Source organism: Mauremys reevesii, linkage group 1 (assembly GCF_016161935.1).
Source record: "Mauremys reevesii isolate NIE-2019 linkage group 1, ASM1616193v1, whole genome shotgun sequence".
Classification (NCBI taxonomy): domain Eukaryota; kingdom Metazoa; phylum Chordata; order Testudines; family Geoemydidae; genus Mauremys; species Mauremys reevesii.
In genome coordinates, this window is record NC_052623.1 from 100,104,503 (window position 1) to 100,120,041 (window position 15,539).

Sequence of the window (15,539 nt, forward strand, 5' to 3'; positions counted from 1 at the left end):
CCCTCCCTCTTCCCTTTCTCCAGCCCCATTCTGCACCCACCTTGAAGTCAGGCTTGTTTTGTTGGGTAATCCCAACACATATTAGGACTTGAAATAAAGTAAATGATTCAGTGCAGAAAAATACTGAATTGGGGTGTGTACTGTTTTGGAATGTCTGCATTGATAGAAACATACTTGAGGATCATCCTGGGTTTTTAGCTGGTTGTATCCTATGATTTAATGTAGTCGGGGCCTTGCCAAAGTGCATAGAAAACAATGGGATTTGGATCAGATCTTTAGTTTATATCACTAGAATTGACAACTCTTTTCCCACCACACAATATGATGGTCAGTTCTTGTGATCTCTGAATCTTTATCCTTCCCCCCACCCATCTGAACTCTATCAGGGATTATTTGTGATTCCTTGCTTGCTTGTCCCTGCATTCAGTTGGTAAAGGGAATGAGGAAGATGCATGGCTATTTCATTCTTGCTGGCTGTAGAGGAATTCCCTAATCATCATAACAATTTTTTTCAAACTGAGAATACAAATATATTCTTTATGACCATAAGCCCAGACTTGTTGAGACCTCAGAATGTTGGAAACAAAAACAAATAACAATGGCAAACAAGTTATATTTTTCTAATTTGTTCCAAAAACCTGATAAATTGATGACTAACTCTACCACTAAATCTCATTGATGGGTGACAGTTATTTCTCCTCTTCAGAAAGCTTTTGGTTTTGGATACATTTCACGTAGCTGCACTACCTGAGCAAATCAGAGTATCTCACTTTGAATGATTACTTACCTCAGAAAAATATTTTACTTTTCTGTGGACTCCAAAATAGTAATTTGATTTAACTATGTGCCCAGTTTACACTACTTATAACTCTCCAAGTTGTTTCACGTGGATGGTGTTCTTTACTACCCTCTGCTAATGCCTTTTGTTTAGTGTTCTGCATGGAATGTTTGCTTGCCTTTTTTCCAGTTACGTGATCTGTTTAGAGAAACGAAGATTTCCCAGCTAATGTAGTTGGCCTGGTTTTTGGCAGGTGAAGAGCCCAATCTCCCTATTGAGATAAGAGAAGGATGTTGAAATTAGGGAGAGAATAAATGGGTCCAAAAGAGTTTTTTGCCATTGATTTCAGTGGGGCCAGGATTTAACTCCTGGCCTCTGCCTTGGTGAATCTTTCTCAGGATTTAGGTAACAGAATAAAGAGGCCTCTTCTCCAGTGCAAAATGAAATGTCTGACATTGGGTTTGGATTCTTATCTACTTTGGAGTATGACCTACATGACTTAATGGCAAATGAGATCACATCCACTTGCCCTCATTGTGTAAAAATCTTTTGTCATTGAGTGCTTGGGGACCACTCATAGTGATCCATCCCTCTCCAACTCCTTGTTGTAGGTTATGATCTTCATTCCTGCCAAATGCAAAGCACCAACCCCACATATGGACAGCTTCTTGGGATGAAAGGGGATAGCCCAAATCCACCCCGTCTCTTCAAACAATAAATTGTCACAGTAGTGTCAGAGAACCTGTATTAGTGGTTGTCCAGTCAGAAGGAGAGTGTCTGGGAACCAAGGGCCTTCAGGCTTTATCTAAAATAAGATTTTTGTGAAGTCTGACATTTCTTGGTTTCCAGAGTCCAGGAGTTCTCAACTGATTTATATGAACCCTGCATTGGATTTAAAACATCTGTATCTATTGCTATGGCCATCCTTTCTAAGGAGGTGTGACAGTTGCATCTCTACAGTAACATTGAACTAGTCACAATAAATTCATTATGTAAATATACCTGATTTGCAGTGAGGCTTCTAATACATCAGACAGGTAAATCCTCTACTAACCTTGAAGTACTGTATAAAAGAATCCTGTATTTTGTATATGCCTAATGGGAGAGATTAAGTAGAACACAATTGAGGGGGTATACTACATAGGAATGAAGTGTCAAAGTGATGAACTTTTAGTACAGAGCAAAAGGACCTGGATTTTTCTGGATTATAACAGTTTCTGCAGTGGCAAAGAACTCTCATCCCAACTAGAAACATTTCCAAGGGAGTTTTAAATGATTCAGTTCACTTCAGCAGCATCTTTGGTTTGTTCTCCATAGTACGAGATGGTTAATAGAACAAAATCAGACCTCCAGAAACCAGAGTTCAGTCTCTCTTTTTGTTAATATTTACAGCTCAAATCTAATCCCAGTGATAATGAGGAAAAGGAAGCTCGGTCTCAACTGATGAAATCCGATGAGTTGCAGCGCCTGCATTCACAGGCACAGTCTCTGTATCGTCAGGAGGATTATACTACTGCTATAAGTCTCCTTGATGGGATTCTAGAAGTAAGTTCTACATAAAATATAATTGAAGAGAAATAAGAATTTCTGTCTGTGGTAGATGTGTATGTTTCTTTTTTAACATAGAACTTTAAAGTCTGCACTGTTGCAAAAACATCACGTGTTGCTGGCTCTATCCTACTGAGCACTGTCCACTTCCATTGGGGTCATTGGGAGCTAAGGATTGTCAACATCAGGCAGGACAGAGTTCTAAAGAAAAGGAGATTGTGGATTTAGTGTTGGGGAAGTGCTCCATTTTAACCTAGCCTTCTGGTATAGATGACTTTTTGTTAATACTTTTTTGTGCTTAAATTTCTTGTCCTTTCCCTCAGTCCAAAGTTCAGTATTCTTGGGACATGGTGGTTTGAATGGAATTTTACCAGTATGAAAAAGGTGTCACATAATTTAAATTTTCTCAGTCATGCTGCAGTTATCCAAGAAACTCAAATGGGTTGAACTTAGTACTTAGTATGTATGTACATTCTCAGTGAGAACTGCGTACTTTCCTCACTTGGGGAGGTAGGGGAAACTGGTTAGAGAAAAGTAGTGAAGGGTAGTATGCAGCTAACGTACATACTGGTATCCATACACACATCCTTATCCTCAGATACCCAAATTGTAGTATCCCGTCTTAATGTTTGACTTTTCAGTCGTTGGTCACATATTCAGATATGGGCAACTCAAAAGTGTACTAGCATGCTGTTTTTCATTTTTTTTCTAAAAAATGTAAGAAAATATTATAAAACTCCTGGCCCAGATTTTTAGACACATTGTGTTACAGTGCACAAAACATCTATGACATGCATGTAATATTAGAAATACATGAGACAAAATTAATGTTGCTGTGAGATCCATAACTTTGAGTGTTTTCACTCTTGTTTGACATTTAATGATGATGGTGAAGTACAGATAATGCAGAATTGTCAGCCATTATCTGTACTCATTAAATTACACAAATTTGGTATAGAAACACTTAAATTTACATAATTCTAAATTGTTTTTGATCCAGGATGTAAGTTAAATACCAGAATTAATATTGACGTTTTCTGTAATCTAAAGATTAGGCATGCTTGCTTAATGATAGTTCATTACTGTGCTTCTGAGAAGTGTCCTTTATCTACAAAATAAATTACTCTTATTTGCCTTTATACTCAGTCTAGCTAGGACTGAAATTTTATAAATGAATCATGTACAATTCCCCGAAGAAGAACTTTAATAAATAAAAATGTATATACGCAATTCCTAATTTAAAGTTTGATCTGGTAACCTAGTTGCATTTTGTAACTTAGTTGTACATACTCTCTATTGCTTTAATAAACATTTTAAATACAGTTTTCTCATATGTCAAAATATGTACACTGCTTTTATGCACTGTTGAAGTTGCTTTGTATGGATATTACAGACAAATCCTTCAAGCCCAAAATATATCTATATTGCAATCATACTCTTATTTTTGTCATTATAACTATTCAGAGTAAGGTGCTTTCTCCCTGAGTCCTCTCTGTTAGATGTAACAAAATGATATGCTATTTGAGGGTATACCACATTAACGTCAATCATTTGTCAATTTTAGCATTTATTTCTTAACTGTAAAAGAGTCAAAGTGTGGTAAGGGGTGGAATGGGGGGAGGGGCTGTTTTAGGATTAAACCTAGCCCTTTAAAACTGAATTAAGAAAAACATGAAATGTTTTGGTTTTATGCCTTGTCATTTTTTGACAACAAACCCCTCCTACATATTTATTTCAGAAGGAGAAACTCATTTTTATATCCAGGAAAAACATTAACAGTCGATTATTAGAGAGATGGTGGTTGTTCCTCTCTAAACCTGTACTGCCAAAAGTAAGGACAGACCTGCACAGACCATGTTGATATAGAAACCTCCTTCAGATGTCTATTTGGATAGTAGACACGTCAGCCATCACAATTCTTATCTTCCGTAGTAATGGGGGGAAGTTGTAATAATTTAGGATTCCAGTCTCCCTCCTTCAGGCTCATGCTGTCCCAGTTCTTTCCAGCAGTGCTGAGAGTTCAAGCATGCCCCCCTGAGTAGGCTCATCTGCTGGGTTACAAATCACATTTCTAAATAACTTGTTTTCTGTTATCTTTTGGAGGAATGGCTTTGAAATATCTCTGCTCTCTAGGAAGTGCATTGATGTTAAATTTCAAGCACTCTACATGAGTAGAACACTGATCCATCACAAGAGGCAATATGAAATTAGGTAGGATTTAAAAACAAGTGAAATGCTTATAGATCAAAGTCTAGCTTTCATTTTGGTTTCTCAAGGTTTGCGTTTGGGATGCAGAGCTGCGGGAGCTTCGAGCTGAATGCTATATAAAGGAAGGAGAACCAGGCAAAGCCATTAGTGACTTAAAAGCTGCTACCAAACTGAAGAATGATAACACTGAAGCCTTCTATAAAATCAGCACAATATACTACCAGTTGGGGGACCACGAACTGTCACTCAGGTAAGTTTACCATTGTTTGTAATAGCAAAAATTAAAACACAAAGCCCAAGGCAAGGAAGTTGGACCCATCTGCTATAGTGAAAGGCAAAATGAGTGAGTGGCAGGATTAGTGCAGACACTTTTGTCAACATAGTCATTGTGTGGAAGTACTCATTGGCCTGTCTCTCTACAGTTCTTGTTTATCAGTGTTTTAGCACAAGATATGGTGCCTGGAATTCTGCATAAGATGTACACTAATAATTAAAATAACCTAATAAAGTCTGGTGTGTGTTGCATCCCTATGGGTAGAGGCTGCAGCTGCTCTAGTGGCTCAGAAAAATCCAGCTAGTCTGCCAAACAAAAGAAAATGGGCACAGTGAAAAATAGTGAAAAAGGAGGAATTAGTGAAGAAGGGTGGCCAGATTGACCAAGAATGAACTGATCCAAATACAGCTGAAAGGCCTTCCATGGAGAGCTCTTGCAAATGTATTTGGAGAATATTTCATGGATAGTCTCTAAGTGGAAAAACCTACTCGCATATGGATACAGATGAGACTTGGAGATTGAGACTGGAGACAGTCCAGATGGTCTCAACTGCTTTGAAAAAGACCATGGTCATTGAAACACTTTGGGTTTAGAGATCAAGGACTCAGTATACTATCAACAAATACTTTCCTTTTCAGTGCCATCTGTGTTGTCTTCTCTCTTCCAGTCCCCAGATCATTCAGACCCCATCTCACTTGTACTCAGATTGAAGTTCTTCAGACTAAGTCTGGCGAGAAGGCAACGTCCATTGCTTTCACTCACATAATAAAAGCTGGATAGGGGGCATCTTCTGGAAGAGAGTCTGCTCCCTGCTATCTGTCTCAGAGTACTTCTACTGAAAAGCAACTGCTGAGTCAGAGATTGGGGAAATTGAGAGAACAGGGGATTGCAGCTTACTATCCTGAGTTGTCTTTAGGTTTCTCTCCCTTCCTTGTTAGTAGAGTGGATGTCAGAATGAATGAGGGCAGGGATTTTGGAAGCCTCAAACGAGTGTGGTTCTCTACTTAAGCCTGGGTATTTATTTCATGCTAACATGGATCCCCTTCCAGCAGGTATGGTATCTCTATGGGTGAAGATTGTATCCCCTCCCAACCCCCCACCTTGTGACCTTGGATAGCTATACATCAGTGAACCCCACTTGTTGGGGTATGGATCAGCATTCACGTCACACTCCCTGTCAGTGCCCGGGCTGGGAAGGCTAATGATCCAACTGGCGGACCAAATTCAGTGATGAATCCTGGTCACGGGCCACCCGTGTCATGTTGTGCATATGCTAAGAAGAAGACAACCCTACTTGTTCCCTTTTCTTCAAGGATAGAGAGATTATTTTGTCTCCTAGGACATTCAGGCCACATCAGTTTTCTTCCCATTCATGGCCAAATCCAAGCTGTAAGTGCAATTAAGCAAAACACTGTTTGAAACCGCGGAGAGAAGTTATCCATAAAAGCAAAAAGAAGCATCTGCATTCACTGTTCTGGGATGTGAAAAACGGGCTAAAGTATGTTAGGAGATTCAGTTAGAAAGATAAAAGTTTTGTAGCTCTGGGACTTCATGAGTTAGGTTACTACTACTCCTCAGGTCCCCAAGTTCATGTCTGTTCCTCTGATTGTCCCTTCCTTTTAGGTTGTCTTGGCTTCATGCAGTAAGGACTTTACTTTGCTCTTAGCAGAGACATATATCAGCATTTTCTTTATCCTTTTGAGACATGATATAAGACATGACAGGATGACAGCTGTACCAATCCAAGACTTTCCTTATTAGCACCACTGCATTTAGGGATTTCAACGAACATTGGCCTATTTCAAAATATACTGCTCCTGCCGCATGGGTTCTAGGCAAATAAGCAGTCTCTGAAGAGGTTTTTAAAAATTAAACTTTTTAGTCTTTTGAGTCAAGTATCCGAGTCCCATCAGAGTGGTCTGTCCTGGTTTAGGAGGCGTACAATGTTTTTATGCTAACATGGACTGTAATGGTATGTGTGGAGTAAGAATATACTGGAAAATGTCATTACAGATAGTTGTGTCAATAACTATCAAATGCTGGACAAAACAGTTGGAAATATGCACTAGAGAACAATATATTGTAATATGTAGTATAACTTTATGCCGAGTATACATTTCTGGCAACATACAGTTTTTTTCCCCCATTACTTTAATATCAGGAGGATGTTTCTTGTTAAATTTCACACATTAACATGCTCTTGAGAGGAATAGAGAATGCAATGCAGAAAAATCTGTCACTCCAGACAGCTTTTTAAAAAATACTGTTCTCTACTTCTTTTTGAAATCCCTTAATGTTTCTTTTTCCTGCATGAAAAGTGAAGTCCGAGAGTGTCTGAAACTTGACCAGGACCATAAGCTGTGTTTTTCTCACTATAAACAAGTAAAGAAACTTAATAAGCAAATCGAGTCAGCAGAGGAACTCATCAGGGAAGGCAGGTAAGAGCACTAGTCAGCATTTACTGAATGATACCAGTACTATGACTCCTCCTGAAGCAGTAAAACTTCACAGATTTGGAGATAGTATGTTTTGTTTTGTGTTTTGACATGTGGGATGGAACACTGGGCACGGCCATGAGAACTTCAGTTTAAAAATAGACACCAACACATGTGTTCCATCAGTAACATTTGTTCCTTCTTTTTATCTGCTTCTTACTTGTCCCGTTTCCCTTCCTATTCTCCATGACCTATTGCCATTTTAGTTTGCTCTTTGCATTAAATAGATTATAAGATCACGGCACAGACAATGTTTGTATTCAGCTCTCAGGTGTCATAGCAGCATATAACTAATAAATAAAGATGAATGCTACTACAAATTGTCCCTTGATAATAGACGCACCAAGCAAATGGGGCTCCCCACCCCACTCCTGAGATGTGATGAATAGTCTTTTTTTAAAATTTCTGCTGCTTGCTGCTGCTCAGTTTTGTATGACTTGTCAATCACATACCACCTAGCACAAACTGTGGTTATGTAAAGTGATAGAGTGGCGGTAGCTTTTCATCATTTATTTGAGTTTCAAATGTGGTGTGGTAGCAGATACGTTTTTTTTAAATTTAAGGATGTAATCTGGAATACTTCAATTCTCAAACGTGCATTTCTTGTACTTTGTAGTATGTGTGTAGGAAAACTAGTTTGCTTTACAGTACTGCAAAAATGACAAAGCAAAATTTTATCAGCAGAGTTGCTGATAAATATTTAAAAAAATCAATAAACTTTTTGAGTAATTTTATTGGTTTATTGTGTGGCCTCTCTGGAAAGCTTTATGTGGTTATTCATTTCACCAGTAAATTGAAGTGTCAGTGCTGTTAATTTGTGTTAAATGTTGTCTCTTATTTAAAAGTGTATTTTAATGCATCAGTGTTTAACAGTGGAGATCACAGCATATTTGCAAATAAAATATCACTGCAGCCTTTAAATACATTTTTCATGAGTTTGTCATGAGTCAGGAAGCAAGAAAATAATTACGGGAGCCTTGAAAGTTGCTATTTATGTAATGTTATCAGAACTTTTCTTCAGGCTGCTAATACACAACAAACAAAATTAAAATAACTCTCTTTGATGGGATGCCAGCCTTAATCCATCCCAAGTTTGTCTGAAGGGGCCTGAGACCAGCTCACAATGAGGTCCATAGATAATGTATTGTTTGTGCTTCAAAACCTAGGCACTATGTGATTAGTTAGGGATGGAATGGAAAGTTTTTAACCCCGCACTTCCGTTTGTGTTTCAGAAAAATCGTACATTTCAGACAAATGTTAGTTTTTGTGCATTTAAAAACATAAACCTTGGTTCAGCTCTTTAGGCTGTTGGGAGTCCCAGGAGCATGACAGTCAGTCTCTCTTTTGGCTCACTTGAATTGCTCATCAAATGATGCTTTCGTTCTGGAGCCTCTCTGCAGATGAAAGTATGCAAAGGAGCATTGTCATGAACGCTGCAGAAATACAGACCAGCCACTGGAAATGTGATTTAACTGGTCACAACTTGATTAAGTAACACATCTGGGAACTATCCAGCAATAACTTGTCCAGTGCAGGTTGTTGTACCTGTGTAATCTGTTCCCCAACTAACCTGATCCCAGCCCATAGCTGGGACCCCACTGCCTTATCCTTATGTGAGGTTTAAGGGAGTTATCTCCTCACTGTACTGGACATTAGGTGCACCAACTCCACCCCCACCTTCTTTAGGAGATGCCTTCTCCTAATCCTGTCCAATTCCACTTTTTCAGGGAATTAGATTCCCTGTTGAACAAGTACCTGCACTGAGCACCTGTTAAGTTGCAACAGTGTGCATTTTTTACAACCTAACCTAACCTAAACTAACCACTGGGTCCCTGGACTGCTGAAAGGAAGGCAAAAAAGTAATTCTGCCTGGCCAAGCTGGCAGTGAGGGAAAATTCCTTACGTGATACCCAAAGCAAGGCCATGAAACTCTATCCTCCTGTAACCTCAAGGCAAGGAGGGAAGAACCTTTTTTCTTCTGCAGAATGGTTCTTCCAGGCGTGGGGGGCTTATAAGCCTTCCCCTTTCAGTGTGTGGGAGCTGATAGGCTTATGCTGCACGTATCTGTCCAACCAGTCAACCAAAGAGCCCCCTCTTCTCAAACCCATGAAGAGAGGATGGGGGTGCAGTTCTTAAAGAGGTTAAGGGTTTTCTTTCTCCTGCTGGCGCAGACACAGCCTCTGAGGCTGAGAGGGGCATTGCAAGAGATGCAAATCATCCCAAACAAAACAAATTGCCCAGTGACAGTTTCCAAGTTACTTTGTATGAGTTAGTACATTTAATGACCACTGAAGAATTGATACAGTTGCTTAGAAAATAATTGTGTTCCAAAATACTCAGTTTATTTTCGCAATTAAAATAGGTACACAGATGCCATCAGTAAATATGAATCTGTAATGAAAACTGAGCCAAAGGTTCCTATTTACACTACTCGTGCCAAAGAAAGGATCTGTCACTGCTTCTCAAAGGTAAAAAAGAACAATTTTTACCCTTGTGAGTAAATAATATTTCACAAGAAAAACAAATACAAACATTGTTTTCCCTTCCCCTTTTCAGAATGAGCAGTCTGCTGAAGCCATAAAAATTTGCACAGAAGTTCTGCTGCTGGAACCAGCTAACGTGAATGCTTTAAAAGACAGAGCAGAAGCCTATTTATTAGAAGAGCAATATGAGGAAGGTAAAACTTTTGACTTAAGATTTATGGTTTCAAACTTTAAAGAATACTACAAGAATAACTCCTCCAGACAACCTTTGCTGAAGCGTTACTGGCAATCTTCACAAATGTTTGGATGCTACAATATGTTTTATGGCATGCAATCAGTGCTGATACTTCTGTTTTCTTTAACTGAATTGTCATTAAGACAACAGTACATGCCTATCTTTATCCTATGCAAAGTTGTCTTAAAAGCATACAGTGAAGTAAGGGAAATTAAGGGTTTGTTTACAAGACACAGCAAAGTGTGCCAGAGGAGTATGATTTGTAAAGCACAATAACATGCTGCACCCTAACTGCCCCATGTAGGCCTTGCTGGCATGCTCTGAAAAGTACCAGGACTACCTAATTTTCGTTAATGTATCTTTTAGAGTACACCAGAGGGGGCCTACACAAGGCAGTTAGAGCACTTTACAAATCATACCCTACTCAGTGCTTTTGCTAATGTCAGGTAGACAAGTCCTTAGATCAGGGGTAGGCAAACTACGGCCCGGGGGCCACATCCGGCTCTTCAGACATTTTAATAGAGCCCTCGAGCTCCTGCCGGGGAGCAGGGTCCGGGACTTGCCCCGCTCTGCGTGTGCTGTGGCTCTGCTGCTCCTAGAAGCAGCAGCATGTCCTCCCTCGGCCTCCTATGCATAGGGGCAGCAAGGGGACGCTGCATGCTGCCCCTGCCCCAAGTACTGCCCCCACAGCTCCCAACCGCAACCAGTGGGAGCTACAGGGGTGCACCTACAGACGGGGCAGCGCGTAGAGCTGCCTGGCCACGCTTCCATGTAGGAGCCGGAGTGGGGATATGCTGTTGCTTCCGGGAGCTGCTTGAGGTAAGTGCCGCCTGGAGCCTGCACCCCTGACCCCTTCCAGCACCCGCACCCCTCCCGCACCCCAGAACGCCTCGTTTCTGGCCCCACCCTAGAGCCCGCATCCAACCCCCAATTTCGTGAGCATTCATGGCCCACCATACAATTTCCATACCCAGATTTGGCCCTCGAGTCAAAGTTTGCCCACCCCTGCCTTAGCTGGTTAGAGGTTTGATGTGACATATTGGAGAGATTGCAAAGACTAGATTTATTAATCCTTGAAAGAAGAATTAGAAGAGACTTAATTGGAGTACAGTATTCAACATTGATAAAGGCATAGTGGAAGCTGATTACCCCTTTCTTTCTTTTTCTCCTGTCCCCAAATATGAATAAGGGATACGTTATGAAATTAGATGGTAATATAGAACTAATAAGGAGAAATGATGTTTGATGCATCAGCCTATGGAATTTACTGCCACTGGAAATAGTTACTGATGATGGGTTTTTAAAATATATGGATAACTTTAAAGCCATTAATAACACTTCAAGCTGTGGTAAAAGGAGGTAATAATAATAATAATAAAATTTCATGGCTTGGTGAGCTAATTTCCTTCAGTGGGTAGGAGGTCCCCATACTGCCACTCCCTCAAATATAGCACAACATAACCTGCTACATCTATTCTGAGATGGGACTAATCTTCTGAAGTGTTGCTCAGAGGAGGACTATGAACAGGGTTATAATGTCTAAGCAGCAGTGACTAGATTCAGTGCAGTTGCATACAGAATAGTTGGGCAGAAAGCCTCCGGGAGGGGAGCATGCTTAGAATTGACATTCATTATATCTTTACGAAGGTACAGTGTGCACTTTCTTCTGGCACTAGGTTCACTGCACTGATCATGCCAGCAGTACTCCCGATCATGCCTCTCTTGAGGTGTGCAGCACTAATTGTTCCTATCCCTTCCGCTCTTTCTTCACTAGAACGTACATGCCTGTATTTTTACTATTTGCAAAATCTAAAAACGTTAGTCACTTAAAAAAAAAAGTGTTACTAACCTTCAACTGTTCTTCGAGATGTGTTGCACGTGTCCATTCCATGTAGGTGTGTGCATGCCCTGAGTACAGTTGCTGGAATTTTTCCCCTAATGGTATCCATAGGGTTGGCTCCAGTGCCCTCTGGTGCTGCATGCTTATAGCGCCAGTATAAAGGGCCCTGCCGATCCTGCACTCCCTCAGTTTCTTCCTACTGGCTGACTTTGATAAGAGGGGATGGACATATGCAATACATCTCAAACAACAACAGTTACAGAAATATTAGTAATTGTTCTTCGAGTGCTTGTGCATGTCCATTCCAATGTAGGTGACTTTCAAGCAGTTGCACAGGAGGTGGGCTCTGAGTTCAAGAACAAGCTGATTGCAAGACTGCATGGCTGAAGTTGGCATAATCTCTGGCCTGTTGGGTGATGACATAGCATGTTGAGAACATGTGCACCGAAGACCAGGTTACTTCCCTGCAGATGTCCTGAATAGGGACTTGTCCTAGGAAAGTGGCCAAGGAGGCTTGCGATTTTGTGGAATGAGCAGTCAGGTTACCTGGAGGAGGAACATCAGGCAGCTTGTAATATGCATGATGTAATCCAGGATGAGATTCTCTGGGTGAGGATGGGAAGGCCTTTCAGCCTCTCGGCTCTTGCTATGAGCAGCTGGGTTGATCTGTGAAACGGCTTGGTTCCTTGTATATAGTATGCCAGGGCATGTTTAACATCTAAGGAGTGTAGACGTTGCTCCTCCCTGTTCACATGTGGCTTAGGGAAGAACACTGGTAGGAAGATTGCTTGATTGCAGTGGAATAGCTAAACCACTTTCAGGAGGAACGCTGGGTGCAGATGCAGATGCACCTTATCCCCTAAAGAGGATCATATATGAGGTCTCTGATGTGAGGACACAGATTTCCAGATCCCTTCTGGCTGAGGTGATGGCAAATAAGAAGGACACTTTCCAGGAGAGATGAACCAACAAGCACCTTGCAAGCAGCTCGAATGGGGGAGCCATAAGCTTTGACAAGGTTTAGGTGCCAGGGAGGAATAGGCTCTCTTAACTGGGGTATAACCTCTCCAGGCCTTTAAGAAAACTAGTAACCATCTCATGCAAAAAGACAGACTGGTGGTTGACCTGGGAATGGAAGACTGATCTCGCTGCTAGGTGGACCTTGACTGAGGAAATAGCCAGACTTTGTTGTTTGAGATGCAAAAGGTACTCTAACATAGTTGCAATGAGGACTGTGAGAGCGGAACTCTGCATTGGGAGGCCCAGATGAAGAACTGCTTCCATTTTGCAAGGGAAGTGGCTCTGGTGGAGGGTTTTCTACTGCCTAGCAGGACTCCATGGACTTACTCGGTGAAAGCTTGCTCCTAAGGATTCAGCCATGGAGCTTCTAGGCTGTCGGAGGAAGAGAGCTGAGGTTTGAGTGGAGAAGCCGACTGGTCCCAGTAGATCAGGTCCGAGTGTAGCGAAAGCAGGAGTGGAGTTTCCATCAAGAGGCCTAACAGGGTGGCGAACCAGTGCTGCCTGGACCATGCCGGGGCTATGAGAATTACCCGTGCCCAGTCCCACTTGATCTTCATCAGAACCTTGTGTAACATCTGTATAGGGGAGAGGCGTAATACAGGTGATCTATCCAGGATAGCAGGAAGGCATCTGTAAGAGACCTTGGGCTGTGGCTTTGCAGGGAACAGAACTGGTCGCATTTCCTGTTGTTGTAGATAGCAAACAGGTCTATAAGGGGAGTTTCCCACCATTGAAAAATGCCCTCTGCAATGTCTGGCCAAAGGGACCATTTGTGGTGAGAGAAGAAAGATCTGCTGAGGTAATCTGCTAGCTGGTTCTGTTTTCCCAGTAGGTATGATGTCTCAAGATGGACTGAATGCGTTATGCAGAACTCCCATAGCTGGATTGCTTCCCGGCATAAGGGGAAGGAGTAAGCTCTGCCCTGCATGTTGATGTAGAACATGGCAGTCATGTTGTCCAGGAGAACTGAAATTACTTTGTTTGTAATGTGGGTCAGGAACACTTGGCAGGCTAGATGGAGTGTCCTGAGCTTTCTGATATTGATATGAAGAGAGAGCGCTTCCGGAGACCATAGGCCTTAAGTCTTGAGGGCCCCTGAGTGGGCTCCACAATGCTAATGTGTCCAAGACTAGAGAGTGGGGCCACAAGAAGGGCACTCCTGCACAGGCCATGCAGTTGTTCAGTCACCAAGTCAGTGAACCAAGGACTTGAGCCGGCATTGTGAGCACTGAATCCAGGTGATTCCGGGTAGGTGAATACACCCTGGCCAGCCACACTTGGAGAGGTCTGAGAGACAGCCTCATGTAGAATTGTAGAATATCAGGATTGAAAGGGACCTCAGGAGGACATCTAGTCCAACCCCCTGCTCAAAGCAGGACCAATCCCTAGACAGATTTTTGCCCAAGATCCCTAATTGGCCCCCTCAAGGATTGAACTCACAACCCTGGGTTTAGCAGGCCAATGCTCAAACCACTGAGCAATCCCTCCCCCCCTGCTACATAAGTGTATAATGTCATGTGGTTCAGAGGACTCAGACATTTTTGAGCTGTTGTGACTGGGTGGATCTGAAATTGTAATTGTCCAAAACCAGTCTTCCAGGAGCAAGGCTCTTGCCTGAATGGAGTTGAGAATTACATCCATGAACTCTGTTCTTTCCACCAGGATGAGTAGATTTCTGTGTCCTTCTGGGCCCTAGGCCTACTGATGAAGTTAATTGGATGAGATGGATGTTGGATTCCACCTGAGCTCTTGACTGGCCTTTGACTAGCCAATTGTTGAAGACAGTATGTGAAGACATTTGCTCCATGCTTCCTGAGGAAAAGCTGCCCCCACTGCCATACATTGGTAAAGACCTGTGGAATGGCTGACAGGCCGAATGGAAGCACGGCAAACTGGTAATTTACTTGGTTCACAACAAATTTTAGAAACCTTCTGTGGCCTCAGAAAATCGATATGTAGAAGTATACATCCTTTAAATCGAGGGCAGTATACCAATCCCTCGGATCCAGAGAGGGAATGATGGAAGCCAGAGAGACTATGTGGAACTTTTAAGTTCTTGAGATAGCGGTTGAGACAATGCAGGTCTAGGATACATCTGAGACCACCCTTAGCTTTCAGGATTAGGAAATAACAGGAATAGAATCCCTTTCATCTGAAGTGATGCAGAATCTCTTCTATGTCTCCCACCCAAAGGAGGGATTGGACTTCTTGTACTAAAAGTTGCTTGAGAGAAGGGTTCCTGAAGAGGGACGGCGAGGGAGAGTGGGAAGTCAGGATAGACACAGACTAGAGGGTGTACACCACTTCTGTTGTGCTGAGTACCCAACGGTCTGAAGTAATGGAAGTCTAGGCTCTGAAGAAGTGGGACAAGCAGTTCAAAAACAGGGGTAATTGGATCCAGTATTGTGGGGATTGAGAGGTCTACCTCAAGCATTTTGTCAGGAGCACTTCAAGCTGCCTGACTGTCTGGGGGTGGCCTGCATCAGCCCTGCTGTGAAAGCCGGTGGCGGCCTACACCTGAACCCCCTGTTCTTCCTCCTCTGCAGGTCCTGTTTGGCTGGGCAAAGTAACGGCCAGTCTGTTGGGGCCTGTAATGCTTCTTGGATGCCGCTGGGGTATACAGCCCCAGGGATTTCAAAGTCACCTTCGAAACATTAA

The 15,539-nt window shown here is 42.0% G+C and overlaps 2 protein-coding genes across 5 annotated transcripts in view; one reads left to right on the forward strand and one right to left on the reverse strand.

The window, feature by feature from the left end:
- The window catches only part of DNAJC3 (DnaJ heat shock protein family (Hsp40) member C3), a 61,535-nt gene that overhangs the window by 34,675 nt on the left and 11,321 nt on the right, over positions 1 to 15,539 (forward strand). For all 3 annotated transcript variants that reach the window (XM_039499694.1, XM_039499701.1, XM_039499687.1), the window contains exons 5-9: positions 2,171 to 2,323; positions 4,603 to 4,784; positions 7,127 to 7,246; positions 9,666 to 9,771; positions 9,860 to 9,980. In XM_039499694.1, coding sequence (XP_039355628.1) covers positions 2,171 to 2,323; positions 4,603 to 4,784; positions 7,127 to 7,246; positions 9,666 to 9,771; positions 9,860 to 9,980 — 682 coding nt within the window. The remainder of the gene's footprint in view (positions 1 to 2,170; positions 2,324 to 4,602; positions 4,785 to 7,126; positions 7,247 to 9,665; positions 9,772 to 9,859; positions 9,981 to 15,539) is intronic.
- The window catches only part of UGGT2 (UDP-glucose glycoprotein glucosyltransferase 2), a 413,106-nt gene continuing 401,922 nt past the window's right edge, over positions 4,356 to 15,539 (reverse strand). Inside the window, exon 40 of one of the 2 annotated variants that reach the window (XR_005588059.1) lies at positions 4,356 to 4,374. The gene's annotated coding sequence lies outside the window, so the exon portion shown is untranslated. Of the gene's footprint in view, positions 4,375 to 8,386; positions 8,698 to 15,539 lie in introns of those variants that run through there. The other variant, XR_005588057.1, reaches the window with a different exon arrangement.